A 20,585-nucleotide genomic window follows, 5' to 3' on the forward strand; every position below is an offset into this window, starting at 1 on the left:
ATGCCCTCATCTGAACTTGCCTGGCGGGTGAGCGGATGGGGAGGGGGACCGGCTGCGGGCTGCGGGCCTGGGTCTGCATTCTGTTCCCCCCCACCCCCCAGCCCTGTCTGTCTCCTCCCAGCCCGTGTGCCTCTGGGAGACTTTCTGGGAAACAAAACAGCACCCCTCATGGGCTGGTGGTGAGGATTACCTGAGTAAATATATGTAAAGCGCTTAGAGTAGCCCCTGGTGAGAGGGGTGGGCATCACGCTCAGCCTCCCCCCTTAGGAAAAGTCTCCTCCCGGGGCCTCTGACAGGACACGGGAGCCACCGGAATAAATGCTGCCCCAGCACCAGGTGGCCTTGTCCCCTTCCTCCCTCTCCCAGCCCCTCCCCTCCTCCACCAGCCAACAAGAACCACACACACATAAGAATATAGACTTTTATCTTATTTTAGTTAAAAAAAATAATTGTACCACCAAATGAAGAAGTAGCTTTCTTTGTGGGAAGGTGAGAAGGGGGGCGGGGGGAAGCAATAAGCCAAAGAAAAAGAACTTTTTATATTCATCTGTATAAACGTATCCGCTAAGGCAAACGCAATCCAGGGCCAAGGCTGCTGCACTAGGGTCAGTACCTCCTAATTTCTGCAGGTTCTAAGGCCAAAAAAATAAAACCTCTGCAAATCCAACAGGAGTTTCGCGGACTCTTAGGGCATCTTACTAAAATAAAGAGTTATCAGGTTTACAAAGCAGTGACGTCATGACACACGCCGCAAGTTGCATAACCGTGGCCTCGAGGGCCACTCACTGGTTTGGACTGGGTGACGGGCACAGTTTCACGACACGGCAACGGACACGCACGCGTGGAAGGGAGCACACTGGGAGCTGCGTGGGACCAGGCTGGTGGCACAGGCTTGGCCGCCGCCCGTCTGCGGGTGGGCACAGGGAGGGCTGGGGTCCCCATGCTTCCTCGGGGAGAGGGGGGGTGACGGGACAGGTCCCGTCGCTGGTGACAAGACGGTGCCCATCACTTGGGGGAAGGATGGCGTGAAGGGGCCACGCAAGGCCCCTGCTCCCCACCGCCTGGTCCGTGCAAGCCACTTAAAGCACTTCTTGGACGCGTCCTGGAGAATGGAGCCGGGCGCCGGTTTCCTTCCCCGTGAAGGGGCCGATCCCTCCTCCCCACCCTGCTCTCTCCCGAGCCCCTGGGACCCTCGGGTGGTTCCAGGGAGACTGCGGAGTGGCCTTTCTGGCCCCGGAGCCTTCCCTGCCCATGATCCCTGGCACGGGCGGCAGAGCGTGGGCCCGTGAGGTAGATCAGCACAGCTGCCCCCTCCCCTGCCTGGCTGGGGCCTCTGTGTGGACATGGGGTGCCGGGGCCTGGGTCCCTCTGCCTAAACAGAAGCCCCCCCGCCCCCAGCAGAGAGAGGAGGCAGGGCTGGAGGAACAGTCGTCGGGGGTGGGGAGCCCCCGTGCCTCTGCTTAGCCCCTTCGGTCCTACTACAGAGCTGGAGCCCGCCACATTCCTGCCGTCCGTCCTGCCCGGACTGGGAAGCTGGGAAGCGGCTCGAGGGCCCCAGGGGCCACGCGGTCTGCAGGTTAAGGGCAGGGGCCGCTGGGCGGGGAGGAGGAGAGTGTATGGAGGGCAGCGAGTCCCCCAGGCCCAGGAGCTGGGCTCGGAGCTGCGGCAGAGCTGGAAGGCAGGGGCGGCCGGGGCGGCCAGGGGAGACACACACCGGGGTCGCCAGGGAGGGCTGGGCCAGGCAAGGAGCCAGCACAGGCGGCCGGGCCTCAGGAAGAGCGGGAGGGAGCGGGGGGGCCGGGCCGCCTGGGACACCCCTCGGCGGGCTCCGTTCACAGACTTGGTAGGTTTTCCGTATGGTCCCTTCAGACAGAGCCCAGGATTCAGGCTCGGCATCCAGTCTGCCCACCCCTGCTGGCTGGACTGGGCACTGGGGCCGGGGCCAAGCGGTCAGGCCGCAGCTTCTTGCTACTTGAAGGTGGACTGCAGCTCCCTGAAGGCTGCCTTCCGCTGCTTCATCTCCTCCGCCTGCTTCTTCCTCTCCTCCTGCTCCGCCTTGATCTCCTCCTCAAAGCGGCTGGACACATTGATGGCCTGGACCTGCAGTGGAGTCGGGGTGACGGGGGTCAGGGCGGGAGGGGCGTCTGGGCCTCCACCGTGGGCTCTCGGGCCCTCGGTCCTGTGCCCTCCCCCTGCCAGCCCGCGGACCGCTCTGCCTCTCGCTAGCTCGGGCCCGGGGCCAGGGCTTCACTGAGCCTCAGTTTCCCATTCAGAGCCTGAATAGCTCAATAACTGACTTGAGGATTCATTGAGGGGATTGGAAGCTAGAACATATATTTGGTGGTTGCTGCCTAGCGTGAGTCCCATAAGTGGGGGCTTCGATGTTGCTCTTTTATTTATTTATTTATTTGGGGGGGTGGAGAGCACAAGTTGGAGGGAGAAGAAGAGGGAGAGGGAGAAGCAGACTCCCCACTGAGCAGGGAGCCGGACACAGGGCTCGATCCCAGGACCCCGAGATCATGACCTGAGCCGAAGGCAGAGGCTTAACCGACTGGGGCGCCCAGGCGCCCCCTGAAGTGGCTATTCTTATCCTGCTTCCCATCCTGGGAAGCCCAGATGCATACCAGGTCCCACTGATGAACCCTGGAACATCCCATCAACCCCAGAAGCCCAGAGGGAGGTGGGAGGCAGCCTTCAGAAGCAATGTTCTTAGTTAACATGGGGAGAGGGAGAAAGAAGGAAAAGCAGGTGCCCTGGGAGGTCAGAATCTAGGAGCTGTATTTGTCCCCTCCATCTAAGTGCGTGTGGCACCGGGAAGCTGCCGTGTACGTGGGCGCCTCTGGGGCCCATACTCTCTCCAGGCCGGGGCTGGCGGGGCTGGGGTCTCTGAGAGGCCCATGAGCCAGTGCCCTGTGTTTCTGGGCCTGCTCTGCCATCTCCCGGGCCCACCTTTCAAGGACTAGTCCTTCGGGGATAGTGGTTCTGTGGGCTAGAGAGAGAAAGGGGAAGCCGGGAGGGATCCCAGCCTGAAGGAAGGGGACAGAAGCCAGGAGCGCTGTGGGCCTTGCCCAGGCCAGCCCTGGCGCCAGCGCCCTGTCTCCTCTGTGCGGCCTCAGCAGGAACACGAAGGGTGAGCACTGACCCTGGAGCTAACTCAGGGTCCTGTCCTCCCCTCGGGCACGCTTGTCCTTGAGCGCCCCCCACCCTGGGCTCCACACAGCCTCCGGTTCCTCACCTTGGCCTCAAAGAAGCTCTTGGCCCCCTTGACGCCCTCGGTGGAGACGTCGATCTCGGAGAGGCGGGCGAGCACGTGCAGCCCGCTGTCCTCTGGCAGCTCCCCAGCCGCTGCCTTGCGGAATATCAGGAGGAACTGCGGTCGGGAGAAAAGCACGGTGTCAGGGAGGGGCGAGGGGCTCTCTCCTGCCGTGCTCTGGGCCTCGGTGTGCCCGTCTGTGCAATGGGAGGCAAGGTGACCCATCTCCCGCTCTCCCAGGATCTGGGGCTGCCACAGGCCTGTGTGCCCATGCTCGGCTCCCCGGAGGAGCCCCAACCTACCTCGTATCTTTGTCTCCACTGTTCCCCCAACCCATTTACTGAGTCCTCAAGGTATAGGATTGTGCCCATTTTACAGACTGTGGAAGACTCAGAGACAAGGAAAAAACCTGCCCCGAATCTCAGCAGCAGAAAGTGACGGAAGAAGGGTCTGAACCCACATCCTGACTCCACACCATCATCGTGCACGGCCTGCACCTTCCTCCCTGGACGTGTCCTCCCCACCGCTTTTCCCTTGCTCTGTCTCCTCTAGGCTTCTTGCTGGTTCGCTGTCATTCACCAGAGGCTGCCTGGGGTCCACTACCGTGTTTTCTGGCTGTGAGCCTCCATTTCCTCCTCCTCGGAACAGGCTTGCTCATGGCTTCTGCCCCAGAGCGAGGACGGACCGAGACCCCGAGTGTGGAGTCACCCAGCACAGAGCCTGGCCCCTCTTGGACGCAGTGCATGTCACTCCCTCCGCCCCGTCCCCCCGTCTCCTGGGTCACAGCACCCTGCCATTTTGCTCTCTGGGAATCTCCCCCTCTACACTCTGGGACCCTAGGAGCACAGGGCTTTCCTCTGGATTCCCAAAGTCCCCCGCCAGGGTCAGGTATACAGAAGTCATTCAGTAAATGCTGACCATGTGAAGGAATGGACATCCTTCCCTCCTCACTCAAGGCAGTAGAGAGCCCCCCACGGGGAGCGGGCTCACCTCCCGGAAGCTGAGCTTGCTGTCAAAATCCTCATCCACCTCCTTGATCATGTTTTTCAGGCCCAGGTGGGTCTGCGGGGCTCCGAGCTTCTCCATCATCAGCTTCAGCTCCATCAGGTCAATGAAGCCGTCCCGGCCAGCGTCGTACCTGTGGGAGCAAAGGCAGAGGCTAAGGACATCCTGACGCCCCACACCTGATGGGTCGGAGCACCACGGGCTGGACTGTGAGGAGCCTGTCACCCTGTTGCAGCTGGAAGGGACTTCGGTCCACGTGAAGTCCCGAGGCATGGCTACTGCTTGGTTACCTCTGATGACGAGCAACTCCCCACATGGCCTGCGGCCTCTGCCATGTGGAACAGTGCTAACTTTTGGGCCAGCGAGATGCGTAAGGAAGCTGAAACCACAGCCTGCCTGTACTGAGTGGGACGGGAGCAGCAGGGAGAAAGAATTCACTACACCACAGGGTATGGCTTGCAGGGACGGGGCGGGGGGGGGGGGGCGGCGACCCTGATGGACCCTCCAGGCTCCAGGCATCCCTACCGGCCCCATCGCTCCCCTACTCCTGCCTCCACCCAGGAGAGAGGCAGAATGTAGCACGTGTTACAGGGCAGGGCCTCAGGAGGGAGGCCCCAGGGGCAAGGTCCTCTTGCAGCTTGCTGGGAGGTGGCCCAGAGCAAATTCAGGGAACAGTTTGTGCAGGGTGTGCCAGCTGTGAGTGTGGAGGGGGGGAATGGCTGGAAAGGGCTGGGACGCTGATTAGGTGATAAATGTGTGTCTGCACACTGCAGGTCTGTTTTCTGCCACCAACGGCCCAGTAGACACGGGGACAGTGTGCGTGGGGTGGGGGGGCTGTCTAAATGTCCCTCTCGTGGGCCTCCTTGCGGTAAGAGCTTGGGTCAGAGATGGCCTCCGGGCCGTTCCCCCGGCTGGGGAGGTGCTGTGCTGCAGAGCTCATCATATCACAGCGGATGTGGGCCCTCTTATCAGGCTAACCAAACACCTGCCCTGACTGCCTCTTGGTGGGGGGTGGGAAGCGTGCTCTCAGGGCTAAAATGGGCTTTCTGAGCCGAGAGAAGCCTGCGTAGCCCCAGGCCTCAAGCTGCCTGGGTGTGTTGGTGACAACAGAGCGACACAGAGGGGCTGAGCTGCAGAAACCCGTGGCCTGGTCTTGGCGTTCCTGCATGAACACACACCTCGTTTCTGTGCCTTCCTCAGGGCTCCCCAGGTCCCTTCCCCCAGCCCTATTATATGTAAGCTCAGCATGACCTTGAGCAACTAATAGAAACCACTTTTTGAAGTCTGTCTTTGTGCCAGGGAACTTTACATATTTTGTTGTGCTTAATCCCCGTAATAACCTTATATAATGGAGGCTCAGAGAGGTTAAGTGACCTGCCCAAGGTCACAGAGCAGTAAAGGAAGGGGGCGGAAGCCCAGCTCCTCAGCCTGCGCACCTGCTCGTGTCAGCCCGCTTCCAGGGGTCCTGGTGGGGCCTGCAGCACGGAGCCGTCTGCCCGAAGCACTGAGCAGTTGGTGCGAGGGGTATAAATAGTTCACAAACGAGTCAGTGGTTGGAAGTGATGGCCAGGGACAGCACGGGGAAGACGGGGTTCTGGGAACCCTGCAGAGACCACGGTCCTGAAGCCTTTTTCCCCGCAGGGCTGGGGGTGAGGGGGAAGGGAGACAGGGCAGATGGGCCAGAGGTCCCCGGGGGCAGTGCCATGGCTGGGGTGGGAGCCAGCGGGAGAGGGGGTGGGAGAAGGCTGTGGGCCTCGGGAGGGCCAGGCAGGCCTACGATCCCATGCTCCAGGCTCCCCTTCAAGCTGGAGGGGCCCTGGGGTGGGGGGGCATGGCAGAGGCCCCTCCTTCCCCCTTTGGAGTCTGGGAAGGGGGCTGGGCGGCTGCGGCGTGACCCCGAGTGACAGGTCGTGGAGCGGAGAGCAGCCTGGTGAGGGGGCCAGTCCTCCCTGGGCAAGCCACGTGCACGCCGCCCTTCAGGGAAGCCCCGCTGCCATGTCAGGGCTGGCGCAGACCACCTGGGTTCTGGGAGACCCTGCCCTGTGAGCCTCCAGCCGAGGTGTGACGGTGACGCTCTCGCAGGGTCGGCGTGAGGACTGACCGAGCTCCTGCACGGCCCGCACTTAGCCCCGTGCCCCGCACACGGAGCGGACTCCAGAAATGGAGTGTGGCCATCACTAGAGTGAGATCTAGTTGCCTCTCGGAAGCTCCTACTGTGTGCCAGGCAGTTTTTTCTTTACAACTTCTGTGCTCAGCAATCCTGGGAGGATTATTTCCCCATGTGACTGACCAGGGAACAAGGAGAGTAGGGGTGAGGGCGCTGGCCTGCTGACCAGCTCGCCAGGGACTCACCCCCCCCATCCCTGGGGTTCCCACACTCTACTCTGCTGTCCCACCTGCCTCTCCTGAGCCCCAGCTTTATTTACTCCTCATGTGTATGGGTTTCTTCCACAGCTGGGGGTGGCTCAGTTTCAGAGGAAGTGCAGATAAAGTGACCGAACTTGGACAGACTTTGGCTCCGTATTTGTTGGTCTCTGGCAACTCCCAGGCCTGGCTGGGCTGCAGCTTTATCTGCGGCTTGAACCCGCTGCCTGCATCAATCAAAAGTCAATCAATTACCGGGTCTGGGCTCTCTCCTGGGCGGGCTCCGGTCCCCACGGGGATAGTGCAGGGGCTGGTCACAGTGCCAGCAGATCAGGTGCCAAGGGGCGTCGACAGAGGTCAGGAAGAGGCCAGGTGCTGGGGTGGGAGTTGGGTCCCCCAAAGGAGGAGACACTGCGGGGGCGGGAGGCCATTCCCACAAGGCCCCGGGGGAGCAAGCATCTACTCTGTGCCCCGGGCTCGGGGCCACTGGATCAGCCAAGTCCCTAGGGTGACTGAAGATGACCCTGAAGGTTCTGTCATATCAGCTCTGCTGAGACTGACTGGGGTCCAAACCCCAGATCTGCCACTTGGCTGGCTGGCTGATCCTGGTCAAGTCACCTAAGCCCACAGACCCGTGTCCCCATTTACATCGTGGGGATCAAAGGACCCATCTCAGGACGGAGGCAAAGAATAAAAGAGACAAGTTCCTAGCACAGAGCCTGGCCCACGGTAAGCACTTAATGGGCACACATGGACAATAACGCCAACTGTAATAATAATAAATAGAAGCATTATTATCACTACCTACCTTTAGGATTAAAGATTAAATGAGATGATGAACATAAAATGCCTGGTACATAACAGGTGCTTAAAGCCTGCTAATTTCTTTATAATCGTGGCCACTGAGCACTTGCTGTGCGCCACACAGTACGTTAAGTACTTCGCACACAGAACGTAAAATGGTGCTGATTAAGAATGATGATGGTAAAAAACACAAGGGCCTCTCCCTTGGGCGCCAGTCCTGATGGAGCACGGCTGCGAGAAACACTTGCTGTAGACTGGTCTGGAGGCGGGGGGCGGGGGGCAAGATGATCCAGTGCTGCCCCCCGGCATCTCCTCCTCCTCCGAGGCTCCCACTACTTCCCCCACTGAGCCTGATTCAAAGACCTCACCACTTGGGGACGTAGAAAGACAGCAGGACAGAGCCTTTTGCTCTCTTGCTGGGCAGAGGGAGAGAGGAGCCTTAGCCCTGGATTACTCTGTCCCCTTCTCTCATGGGAAGGAAGTGACAAGGTAAGGGGGGGGACTGTCACCGTGCCACCGGCAGTGGGTGACTGGCAACACAGGAGATGCCCCTGGCTGGGGAGACCCTCTCACCCATCAGCTCTCTTCCTGAGCTGTAACTGAGGGTGCAGGTGGCTCAGGGGGGCCAGGGAAAGCGAGTCAGTGCACAGGACCTGTCGGCATAGCCTGGTCTACCTGCTTTATGTTATGTGGTGGTTGGGGGGTACTGGGGCCCAGAGTAGGCAGCGACCAGCCTGGAGTCACACAGCCGGTGAACTGCAGGATCCCCAGAGCTGGAGGCGTTCCTTCTTCCTGCCTGTCTGCTTCCCTCTTCTTCCTGGTCCCATGGAGGGTCCTGAATTCTCAAGCCTGTAGGGCTGGGGGGCGCTGGGTTGAGAGCCTGGCCTGGGGCCTGCCTGGGAGGGCCAACTGCATCAAAACTCACAGGCTGGGAGCTCAGCACTTTTCTCCAGCACCGGAGGGAGGCTGTTGTACCTGGCACTGTGCCCACATTCCTACCCGCCTCCCCCTGAATAGTCCTCGACAGGCAGGGCTCGGCAGCTGCCCGCCCGGATGCCGGTGACAAAATGCCTCCCATCTGCCCTGGAGAGTGGAACAGCCGGACATCACCCAGGCAGACTTTGCCCCTTTGGGCCGAGCACGTCCCACCCAGCTGGCTACTCCTCCCCCACCTTGGTTCTGATAACCGGGAGCCGTGGGGGGTGGCCAGGAGCTGGCTCCTACCGCGTCCATATCAACACCCTGTTTCGTAACAGTATTACCCGTAGTGGCTACTCTTTGCTGAGCACTTATTATGCGCCAGGCACTATGCCAAGTATTCTGCATCAGACCCTCACAAGAACCCTGTGAAGCAGGCATAAATATCCCCATATGACAGATGAGGAGATGGAGGCTCGGGGAGGAAGTGACTTGGCAGAGGCCATAGCTGACAAGGACAAAGCTGGGATCTGGACCCAGACCTGCTGAAACACACATGCTTTTACCTCCTACGCTGTGTCCTGATGCCCACAGACCCTGTAGTAGAGATTCTCAGGTTGGGAGGGATATTGGAGGCCACTCGTTCAGCTGTCTGTGAAGGTCAGATTCCCAAGGCAGTTTTCCTGCTTGTGTCTTGAATGCCTCTGAGCACAGGAAGCTCACTGCTTCACTTAAGGCAGCCCATGTTGGCTTTGGAATTATTAGAAGGTTGTTCCTCTTTTTTTTTTCTTTACCATAGGGGGCGGGGGATGGGTTAGCCTGGTGATGGGTATTAAGGAGGGCACGTTCTGTATGGGGCACTGGGTGTTATATGCAAACAATGAATCATGGACCACTACATCAAAAACTAATGATGTAATGTATGGGGATTAACATAACATACTAAAAAAAAAGAAATTAAAAAAAAAGAAGGTTGTTCCTCGTGAGCGAGCCTCCCCACCTACCAGCCGTGCCGTGGAGTCTGATAGCAGAATGAGCCGAGCACGGCTGGGCATCAGGACACAGCACAGGAGTTAAAAGCATGTGTGTTTCCACAGCTGCTGCACAGGGCGGGCAAGGTTGGGGCCCGGAGACGCCAATTCTGTCCCTTCTGCTTCCTCTCCCAGGCCTTTGCGCTGGCCCCTCAGCCCATGGCGGGTCCCCAGGAGGAGAAACAGCTGGAGAGGGCAGTGTTTATGGACCAAGGATCCCCCCAGGCCCACCTGGCTTTGGTCTCGGCATTCACACACCCGGTCCTTCCCCAGCCTGTCTACCCCAGTGGCTCCTAGGCCTCGCTACTCTTTGTCCTATGAACTGGGAAGGCAGGTCCCTTGGGGCAGGAAAGTTCTGGACAAGAGAAAAATTCTGGCCTTGCTCGCGGCTTGGCCCTGCCCGCCTCCCTCTGCAGGTGGCCACCCACCACCCACATGCTCTGATAACTGCTCGCTCGGCATGGCCCCTTGGGTCGTGCACGCCCCCAACCCCAGACGGTCTGACTCATGTGGGGGAAGCCCAGCCGCTCACCACTTCCTCCAGTCCTATCTGCAGAATCGGACACTCGATCTGTTGCCATGTCAGCCAAGGAGAGGGTGTGCATGTATGTGCGTGTATGCATGCATGTGGCTCACGGCTCTCCCAGAGCTTTTCAGTGAGTCTAAGGATCAAGTGGGAGCCCCCCCCCCAAGTTGGTGGCAATCAGCTGGGGGCTTGTCAGGGCTCGGGACCTCCCAGTCTCGGGTTCAACCGCCACATGCTGAGCACCAGGCCAGGAGGGCATCTCCCCGGGCCTGTAATGCCAGCGGCGGGCGTCCTGCCAACTCTAAATAATACTTATCGTTACAACAGTGATTGCAAAGAACATTCACTGAGTGTCTAGTCCAACCTTGTGTTTATTATTTAACTTAATCTTCCCCTTACTGCCCAGACTGAGTAACCTGCCTTACCCGAAGGACGCCCTCAGGCAGGTGGGGGGAGACAGCTGTGGGTGGCCTGGTGCTTCGGACACTTGAGTGTTAAAATGCGGATTCCGATCCAGTAGACCCGGGATAGAGCCGCATTTCTAACAAGCACCCGGCTGCCGCTGCTGCCGCCCTCTTTGGGGCCCCTGGGAACCAGGGACTTGGGAGTCAGACAGACCCAAGTTCAAATGCTGTCCCCGCTCCTTACTAGCTGTGTGACACTGGACAGGTCCCGTAACCTCTGGGAGACCCCGTGTTCTCATTTGTGACAAGAGTGATGAGGAGCTCACAGGATGCCATAAAAGGATTAAATAAGAGACAAGGTGCCCGGGATGGGGTAGGCGGACAGCGTCCGCCTCCGTCACACGAGGGTCTCCACACAGCTCAGGAACCCCAGGCCTGGCTCCCTGCTAGCCGCACCCTGCTGGCATGGGATTCTTGCTTCTCTGCAGTCCTTGAAAAGCGGAAGTCAGCCAAGGAGAAGGCTGCTCAGCAGTCAGAGGGAACTCAGCTGCTGGAGGGAGTGGGGACTGTCCCTGCTGAGGTCTCAGAGCGGCTCTGCCTGGCCTCCTCCTCCTCCTCCGCCTGGGCTGGCCTTGCAAGAGGGCCTCCCCTGAGGCGGCAGGGCCTGGTCTCCCAGAGCCTGGACTCTCACAGCTGAAGCCTGGCCTTGGATCCAGAGGGTCCAGACCAGAGGAGAAGGCAGGAAGGTGCAAAGCCAAAGGGGAACCAAAAGTCCCCGGGCGGGGGAGGGGAGAGGTGACTCAGAATCAGAAGGGGAAGTAGGAAGAGCAGAGGGTGAGCACTGAGTTCGGGAAATCCTCCCTCCCCAGGGGTGTGGCATCATCTTCCCAGAAAGCCAGGCTCCTGGAGGCTGCAGGTGGAAGGACCCAACCTCTATATCCCCACAGAGGGCTTCCCCTCCTGAGGCTCTGAGAGCCCCCCCTCCCAAGCCCCCCATCCATAAACACAGCCCTCTCTCCGCCTCTGGAGCTCCCTGCAGGCCGACCTGCTTCTAATTCTGCCCCTGCTGCTTATTATAACCTTGGGTGCATGACTCAACCTCCTTGAGCCTCAATTTCTTTGTCTGGCCAATGGGGGTCATGATTTACCCACCTCACTGCGCTGCTGTGAGCAACTGGACCTGGGGCTCCCACTTAACGAGGAGAGGGTGTGGAGGCAGGGGGCTGGCTGAGGAGGATGCATCATCATGGCATCCCTCGTGAGTGCGTTCAGTCCTCATGGTCGAGATAAAGAAATGGAAATTTCCACTTCTAGCCGCATGGGCCCATCCTCTCTACCCCCAGAGACCCCTCTATACCACTGCTTTTCATGAGACTTTAAGCTCCCTGAGGGCGGGAGCTTCCTTCTTCCCTTGATTCTCTAGAACTTGCACAGAGCAGAAACTTAGTATGTGTTGGATAAATGATCAAATGGATAGATTTTATGTTTTTTCAAAAGCATCTATGTTTTTAACAGCCCACAGGCCGGACATGATGGTGGACACTTTACAAAGGGCCAGGACTCTTTAAACTGAATCCTCAGACCTAACCAGGGAAGGTCTTTAGCCCAGGGTGAGCCTGCAAAGCTGAACACTCTGCCTGGAGTCACCCGGCTGCCCCGCGGCGGACGTGAGCTGTCGTTTGCTCTTTCCTTTTTTCTGCCACCTGCCTTCCACGTAATTAAGTGATAATGAATTTGTTCCTCATTTTTGTTATTTATCAGAGCCATATGTAGCTGTCAACCAGAGTGCCTGTTCAGCAGGAGAAAAGGGGGGTTCTCATGCTGGCTTCCCAACCGTCGGGCCCAAAGCATGAGGCCTTGGCCAGCTGGGCAGCTCTGTAGGGGTAAGTGGAGGCAGCCAGGAGCGTCTGTGGAACACCCTCCGTGCCACCCTAGAGGACCACCACCAGGCCCAGGGATGAGGGGACAGGAACTTCACAGTATACTTCCTTTGTGCTGAGCACTGGGTTAAGTACTTCACAACAGCTCTGTGAGGTGGGTGCTATTACTCTGCCTGTTTTAGGGTGAGGAACTGAGGCCCAGAAGGTTTAAGGGCCTTGGGATTCAAACCCAGACTCCAAACCCACAGACTGCTGCTCTTAATTACTGTGTCCTGCTATCTTCCGGAAAGGATACTAGAGGAGCTTCTGTGAGGGACAGGGTCTGAGGAGACATGTGGAAGGAGGAGCAAATGGAGAAGAGCGAAGGGCAGAGGCATCCAGAAGGAGAGGGAAGCCTGCCTCTCTGACGCAAGGGGTCATGAGATACAGTGTCTGGGGACGAGGCTGGCCAAGCAGGGAACTAGGGCATCTTCCTCAGATTCCACGGCAGGTTCAGAATTACGTGGCTGCCGACCTCTCGGGCTGGGCTCAACTTACAAAACCCCACAGGGCCTCACACAGGCTGCTGCCAGCCCAGAGGTGGGCCCCCTTGAGGCTCTGTGGGTCACACCATTCCCCCTTTGGCTGGAAGTTTCCAGAGAGAGCCGTGAATGGATGGGCCGAGAGAGGTGGGGAGAGAGGTTAGAAGTGCTGGGGCTGCCTGGGGCCACCCGGGGAGGGAGGACTAAGAATCCAGGTTCCACGGAGGCCGGGCCTCCACGTACCGGGCACGATGCCAGAGCTGTACGGGAGTCACCTCCTCCCAGCCCCACCTGAGAAGCGGGGACCACCATCCTCAGCTGTGCAGACAAGGACACTCTGGTTTGGCCACTGAAAACTTCCCTGTGACCCCAAGCCAGTCACCACACTTTCTGGGTCTCAGTTGCCTTCTCTGTAAGATGGGGAGCAGGGCTGGAGGTCTCTCCCAGCTGGAACCTGCACGGCTGGATGGTGAGGTCAGTGACGGCGGACAGCCTGTCTTGCTTCCCTCAGTCCCCTTGGTTCTCCTTCTATCTCCCTCCTCGGGCAGGATCTGCTGATAGACACTAAACGGATGAACCAGAAGACCCTGGAAGGCAGTCTGTCATCCAGGCGGGTTCAGGACCCCTCAGAAATAAGGAGGCCATTGCTGAATACAGTCTGCTCCTTTTGCAGATGGGAATTAATTACTAAGTAATTCAGGGCAGAGCCGGGACAGAAGACCAGACTTTCTAGCTCCTGCCGTCCAAGGAAGGCCAGCTCCCAGTTCCCTAGGACCTCCCTCTCTCTTGTACTCTGCGCCTGGTGAAGGCTGGGCTCCCCTCCTCCCTGGGAGGGAGCCGGACACCAGGGTGGAAATCTCTCAGCAGGGCCCTGCTTGGACCCAGGAGGTGGTGGCCCCACCAGGGCAGCAGAAGCAGAACAGGGGTTTTGTCCTCCCCGAGAGCCTGTGTGTTGGCTGTTCCCAGCTGGGGCTCGGCCGGGCTCGGCTCGGCTGGCACAGTGAAGCCTTGTTTCCTTGAATACAAAACCTGCAGCTTTCTATCCTTGCCAGGGCCCCGGCGGGCGGCACTTCCTTCCCTAGAAGTCCAGCTCCCCAGCCCCTTCCTGCCCCCACCCCCAGCCCTTCCAAAGCAGCAAGCAGCAGTGGTGCCCAGAGGTGGCCCGCAGGGGAGGTGGAAGGCGTTCAGCCCCCCCAGACTTCATCAGAGGAAACCTCGTCAAACGAACACCCCAAAAAGCCTCTCTAGAAGGTGAGTGTGGTCACAAATGCGGCTTCCAGGCCATTCCTCTGGTCATGCGCCCCTTCTGATCAAGCTGCGGCCTCCCAAGTCCCTACCCATTCGGGGTGCACGGGTTCTCCCAAACAGCTCCATCTTTTTTTGGCGGGGTGTAGCAATGCTGAGGAAGCCCAAGAGAAGGAAGATTCTGGCAGAAAGACACGGGCCAACGGTGGGTCCGCGAGGTGGATAATCAGCCATGAACATGGGAAGGGGGTGTTGGAGAAGTGCGTTCTCCCATGTGGAGGCAGATGTCTGTGACGGAAAACCCCGAAGGGAGGAACACGGCTTTTGGAGTCACAGACCTGAGTTCAGATCCTGGTTCCATCATTTTCTAGCTGTGTGGTCTTGGCGAGTTATTTAACTTCTCTGTGCCCAGACCGCCCACCTGTGCCACGGTGATGATAACAGCTCTGCGTCATGGGGGTGCTGGGTGGGATCCGGGAGCTCCTTTGTACCTAGATACTATCAACGCCTAGACACTATCAATCACAGATGCATTTGAACAACCTCCCCTGCACTGCCTCCCCGACTCCGGGGCGGGGGTTGTGGGGTGGGCAGGCTCTACAGGAAGTTCCAGACAGTGAAGCTATCTATACCTAGCCCTGGGCTCAAGGAACTTGCCATCAGTTTGGGTTGGAGTCCTGGAAATCCTGTTCTGATGGTGACAGTCTTTGGTGGGGAAAGAAACTTTAGAATTCCCAATAAAGACCCTGGAGTCAAAGAGGCAGGCTCCTCAGGGCCCAGGGACTTCCACACAGAGGCCAAGAGGAGCGTTAAGGACTCAGTTTCCCCCCAGGTTGACCCTTGGGAAAGTATGGGGTTCCCAGCCATCCAGGTCTGGGAAACAAAACCCCCTTCCCCTGTGTGGGGGCCACAGGCAGAAGCAGAAGCGACGAGAAGTGGGAAAGAGCCTTTCTCAAGCTGTGGGGTTGCAAAACACCCCGCTCCTGGGCTTCCTGCTTGCTGCCTGGGTACACAGCCCCATCCTGCCCTGTCCTCCTGCCTCAGCCAAGGTGGGCCAGCGCCTCTCCACTCCAGACCATACCCCTGGGCTGTTCCCCCTCCAGGGGCCAGGGGCAAGGGGATGGGCAACAAGAAGTGTGGAAGGGTACTAAAGGGAAGGGGGCTGCGAGCTTTTACAACCCCCCCCCCCCAGCCCGCCCCCTGCACAACCGTGGTTGTGAAGAGTTTGTCTGTCCATCTCAGTCTCAACTGGGTGGACTCAGGGATGGACCAGAAGGGGACCATTTAGTCCCTTCACAGAGATTTTTTAAGTTTTTTTGGGGGGTGGGCTGGGGCGGGGAGGGCTGAGCCACAGGCCTGGGGGTGTCTGTCCAACCTGCTAAGGGCACAGTGTATGGAATTACACAGAGGAAAAGGTAGGGGTGAGGGCAACCAGGCAAATTAGATAGGGAGGTGTGGGGTGTCAGGAACCCCATGTGGGAGGAAAGGGGGCACACAGTGGGGGAAGGCAGTGACTGCAAAGCTGCTGAGGGGGGAGGTTAGGGCAAGAGGAGGGAGGAACAGTGTGTGGAGGGAGGAGGGGACTCAGCCCTGAAGGGAGGATGGGTGGTACATACCTGCAGAGTGGGGGGCAGGGATGGAGGGATCCCTAGGAGACCACTGGAGGGTCAAGGATTGGGGTCCTGGCTAGCAGAGTGGATAGGGGTAAGGGTGGAAGGGTCTGGAGGGTCTTTGACCACAGTTTGCTAGCAGATGCTGAATAACTGAAGGGGGGGGTCTTTGCCCAGAACCTATGTTGAGGGGAATCTGAGATAAGCAGAGGAAATGAAAGGACCCCAATAAAAAGAATGGGTACAGCATGGGGTGCAGGGAATGGTAACCTTTGTTGAGGCGCTGGGGGTGTGTGTGGATGTTTTTGACCAGGGTGTTGGGTGTGGGGGTAGGGAATTCGAGTAGCTAGGGAGGGGGAAAGGGAGGCCACGGGGTCCTCAAATCTCCGGGTGCGTGGGTGTCTGGTGGGTGGCGAGGAAAGCTTCACTAACACAGGGGTCCGAGGCCAGAGCCCCAGAATCTTCAGACTCATGTGTATGGTGGTAGTGGGGGCTCGCGGGGACTCGGGGTTACCTGGAGGGGCCGCGTGGTCCTCCACACCGAGTGCGCGCGTATGGTGTACCGGCGGCCGCGTCACCGTGAGGAGGGGTCGCGTGTCAGGGGCTGGGGGTCGCCAGACTCACACGCGTGGTGGGGAGGAGGTCTTGAAGCCTCGTGATTAAATCAAAGGGGACGCGGGGTCGCCAGCCCTGGTGTGTCGGGGTTCGGGGGCGCACGATTGGCCGCAGGGGTCCCGGGAGGCGCGGGGTTCGGGGGTTCGGGGCCCGAGGCCGGCGCGCGCGGTGGGTGGGGGGGCCGGGTCGGGCGGGCACTCACTGCTTGAACATCTTCTCCATGTCCTTGATCTGCTTCCTGGAGAACTCCTTGAACTCGGTGTAGGGGTTGAAGACGCGGCGGCTGGGCGACTGGGGCTCGCCGATGCCCTGGTTGAGGTCGGCGCGCCGCAGCAGCTTGGCGCTCAGCTCGCCGTCCGCGCTGCCCAGCGCCTCGGCCGCCTCGTCGGGCGCCCCGGCCGCCGCCGCCGCCGCCGCCGCCGCCCCGTTCAGCCCGGGCTGCTCCGGGGCCTCGGCGCCGCCCTCGTCCTCCATCTGCAGCCGCCGGCTCAGCTTGCTGGCCAGCTCGTCCGTGGCCATGGTGGCCCGCGCGGCGCTCGCCTGGGCCCGGCCCCTGCTCGCCGCGCGCCCGCACCGCCTCTGGCCGCGCTCTTCCTCTTCCTGACACTCCCCGGAGCCAGGCCCCGCCCCCGGGGTGGGGCTTAGACCCCGCGCGGGGCCCGCCCCCTGCTCGCCCCCGCCCCCGCGCCCGCGTCCGGCCCGCGCGGCCCGCGCGCACTGGGGCCCCGCCGCTGGGGCTCGAGGGCGCGGGTGCGGGGCGCCCACCCCGCCGCCATCCCCCGCCGTAGGGCTGCGGGGCGGGGTGGGGGGCGTAAAAATCCACCCTCTCCTCGGTGCTCGATGTGGCCGCAGAGCGCCAGAGGTCCGGCTAGGGGCCGGGGACCGGGGCGGGAAGGAAAGGGATCCATCCCTTCAGTTTGGGTGTGGGTCAGGGCATCCGAGGGACGCCGCCCCCGACCTCTTGTCTGGAATCCCCACGCGGAGAAGTCGTAATCCCGAGTCTGTGACGCCCTGTTGGTTGCCATGGAGACGACTCGATGTTAACCACCGGCGTTCTCGATGAGGGTTGCAGGGGTATGAAGGTAGATCCGGTGAGCGGGGACCCTCCGTTTCGATGTAACTGCGGCTGGAGCCGCGACAGCTTTTGGAAAGGGCTGGACCAGCAGTTGCGAGGGAGAGGGGGCCGGGCCTCAGCCCCGAACGGTCTCGGTTCTCGGGGGCAGGTGGAGAGCTAAAGCGGGGAAGGGGCTGGTCCTCGCCCTTGGGCGAGCGCGTCACATGGATGACTTGGCAGAATAGCTGCTGGGCCAAGGCTGTCCCCTGAGACTCCGCTTTAGGGGAACTGGCAGGGAGCTTTTGATGTTGCCATTTCGGTGAGGGCCCCAGAGCAGAGAGATCCTCTCCAAGACCCCATGGGATGCGGCTTCGGGAAGAGGCCTGAGAGGATTTCCCTCTGTGGTCTGGTGTGTCACCTTAAAACTGCAACGCTGTGGCCGTCCAGTATCAACCACTGTGGGGGAGGGGAGGGCTGGTTAATAATACAGATTCCCAGGCCCCAGTCCAGACCGATCTCTGCATGGGCCTCAGAAACCTGCATTTTAACAAGCGCCCAGGGGAGTTCTGCTCACTGAAGTTTGAGTCTCTAATCTAGAAGGAGGACTGTGCTTTGTGCTTGTTCTCTAAAACGTTAGGACAATGCTGAGGATCCCCATGCAGAAACTGCTCTCACCAGTTCTTGCAGAGAAAAGATGGATGCAGGGCTTACAAACCCTTGGTCTGGAGGCAGAGAGCACTTGCGAATGTAAAGCCAGCAAGCTGCAACAGACTGATTTTCTAGAATGGGATCCTCGTTAGTATTTGTCCGTTTGCCATAGTTCAGGAATATTGCTAAATTAATTTAAAAGGTATTTAAAAAAGAACAAAATTAAGAAAAACACTTTAAGGTTCAGAAAATATGTTTTCATTAACTGATTTTTGAGAGTGTTTTTGAGTCTAATAAAGATGCTCGGCTTAAATGACATGATTTTGTTTCTTTAAAGCTCAGAATTAAGTTTCTGTTGGTCTTGGGCAGTTTGCTTCAGCTACGTGCAAAAGGCAAGTTTCTATATCACCCATATGTGGCCTTGAAGGACCCAGTAGAAGTAAAATCGTCCGTTTTTTATTGAATGCAAAAGACTAGGGATGGGGTGTAAATTGAAACTTTAAAAAATTCTGTCTGCAGGGGTGCCTGGGTGGCTCAGTTGGTTAGTTCCCCACTCTTGATTTCAGCTCAGGTCACGATCTCAGGGTTGTGGGATTGAGCCCTGCATCTAGCTCCACGCTGAGTGCAGAGTCTGCTTGTCCCTCTCCCTCTGCTCCTCGCCCTGCTTGCGAGCTCGCTTGCGCTCTCTCTCTCAAATAAATAAATAAAATCTTTTAAAAAATTCTGTCTGCAGATGCTCTGGGCTGCCAGATTCTTAGCCTTCCTCACAAAGCAGCTGATTCCTTTTAAAGATCTGGTGAACCTCAACCTGCCCCAACCTATGATTTATAATGTGTCTGCATGAAATAGGGCTGCCTTCATTATATGTTTTGCATCTCCTTGATGTGGGAGCAAACCTTTAAAGTAATGAGATTATGTGGGAGTTTGCCTTCTTAAAAAACAACTTTACATATATGTGAAAACCAGATATGATTTTGGTTTGCATTATTCAGGTGGGCTGTGTGTATCAAACTCCCTGGTTACTTACCCTTTGGGCTTGTGTGGACACAACCTTCGGGAGGCTGGGCAGGCTCCATGATGCAGTTGGGGAATTCTTGTTCATTACCTATTGCATCTTTTTTTTTTTTTTTAAGATTTATTTTATTAGAGACAGCACAAGCAGGGGAGAGGCAGAGGGAGAGGGAGAAGCAGGCTCCCTGTTGAGCAGGGAGTCCTACATGGGACTCGATCCCAGGACCCCGGGATCATGACCTGAGCTGAAGACAGATGCTTAAGGTAGACGCTTAACCGACTGAGCCACCTAGGCACCCCGCCTCTTGTGTCTTCTAGAAGGGGAGTGGATCGCCCAGGCCTTGCTGCTGTTATACTTGGGCAGAGCTCAGGAAATGCTGCCCACATGGGTGAGCCCTTTTAACACCCCTTGGGGTGATTTTCTCTCAGGTTCTCAGGGTTTTAGACAGGATGAGAGCTCATGATGCTTAGTTCTCTGCCTCATTTCTGGGCCCTGCCTGTAGGCACAGCTGTTGCTCTGCTAAACTCTGAGATGCATGCTGGGGACTGTACTTTACTTGAACTTGTTCCTTCTGAGGCTGCTGGACTTGAGGAAATGCACCTATTCAGAAATGAAAGAAGTAGTGGAGGCGGAGAGGTGGGGACGCCCATGAGCACAGATTGTGCCTGTTCATTAGGGAGGATCATTTCTGAATGACCCTGAGTGCTGTGCCCCAAGCATGGATTTGGGCAGAAAGAAACGATCTGGACTGGTTACACATTACAGCATTTGGTCATGTGGAAAGAATGATCTTCAGGAAAAATCACACCCTCCGCAAAGGATTTTTACAGAGGCAGGGTGAGCCGGAGCCAATCCTGACAATATTCCAGTGGCAAGGGAGCGAGGCTGACTTAGTCACCATTGACATGTTTCTCTTCTTCCTCCCACATAGACTTGTGTAACTATCTTTCGGGGAGGGGCACAGTAATATTCAGAAAAACAACAGCACTTTGAAGAAAAGGGGGGAGAAATGGGGAGGGGTTGGGAGGAGCTCTTGGGTTTTGGGGGCTATATGGAGTGGACAATGAGGGGCATTCCAGAGCCTCGCAGAACTGGGTGGTCCCTGAAGCCTGAGATGCTGGGAAGGGATTAGGGAGGCTGTCAGAGATAAAGTTGGCTCATAAACTGCAGCACTCACTTAGCACTTTATAAATACCAGCTTACTAATTAATCATCACAAACGTTCCAAAGGCACCAGGAAACCCTTGATGGATTGAAAAAGATACACAGAGGTCAAGGTTCAGGGACAGCCCAAATACTCATTTGAGTCATTTGGAGGAGTGAGGGCAGGGGATGGGGTCACAGCCTGGTTGGTCTCAGGGGCTTTCTTGCCTCCTATAAAGTCTGGAAGCTGTATACAGGATACATGGTGGGGCAGGGGTGGGGGGCCGTTTGAAGCAGGTGCTCCCGGGGCTGCTCAAGCACGACAGGGGCATTGGGCACCAACTGTAGGTAGACTCATTTGCAGGTCATTAAGACCCAACCTGTCTATTGTAGAGCTCTCTTTTTGTGGTTATCTTGGATGCGATCAATCTGCTTGAAAACCAAGATCGTCTTTCAGATTAGTTGCATGTGCCCAACTGGGCAGGCTGGAAAAAAAAAAGCTGAGCGGGTTTTCTGCTTCTGTGAAATCCCTAGGCATTTCAGTGTCCGAGT

The 20,585-nt window shown here is 58.1% G+C and overlaps 1 protein-coding gene across 1 annotated transcript; it reads right to left on the bottom strand.

The window, feature by feature from the left end:
* Nucleotides 1-519: 519 nt before the first annotated feature.
* EFHD2 (EF-hand domain family member D2) lies at nt 520-16,751 on the bottom strand. Its single transcript, XM_035019736.1, has 4 exons — nt 16,379-16,751; nt 4,244-4,391; nt 3,236-3,370; nt 520-2,100 (listed from the first exon to the last, which is right to left on the bottom strand). The coding sequence occupies exons 1-4, from the start codon at nt 16,693-16,695 to the stop codon at nt 1,969-1,971; spliced, it is 732 nt and encodes a 243-aa protein (XP_034875627.1). The 5' UTR covers nt 16,696-16,751; the 3' UTR covers nt 520-1,968.
* Nucleotides 16,752-20,585: the final 3,834 nt, after the last annotated feature.

The sequence above is a fragment of the Mirounga leonina genome, unplaced genomic scaffold, assembly GCF_011800145.1.
Source record: "Mirounga leonina isolate KUSES-001 unplaced genomic scaffold, KU_Mleo_1.0 Mir_173, whole genome shotgun sequence".
NCBI lineage: Eukaryota > Metazoa > Chordata > Mammalia > Carnivora > Phocidae > Mirounga > Mirounga leonina.

Excerpts from the sequence above, each read along its gene's own strand:
- EFHD2 (XM_035019736.1), bottom strand. The coding sequence starts at position 16,695 with ATGGCCACGGACGAGCTGGCCAGCAAGCTGAGCCGGCGGCTGCAGATG. Across the intron at positions 3,371-4,243 it reads GCAAGCTCAGCTTCCGGGAG|TTCCTCCTGATATTCCGCAA; the intron begins GTGAGCCCGCTC and ends TCCCGACCGCAG. Across the intron at positions 2,101-3,235 it reads AGAGCTTCTTTGAGGCCAAG|GTCCAGGCCATCAATGTGTC; the intron begins GTGAGGAACCGG and ends ACTCCACTGCAG.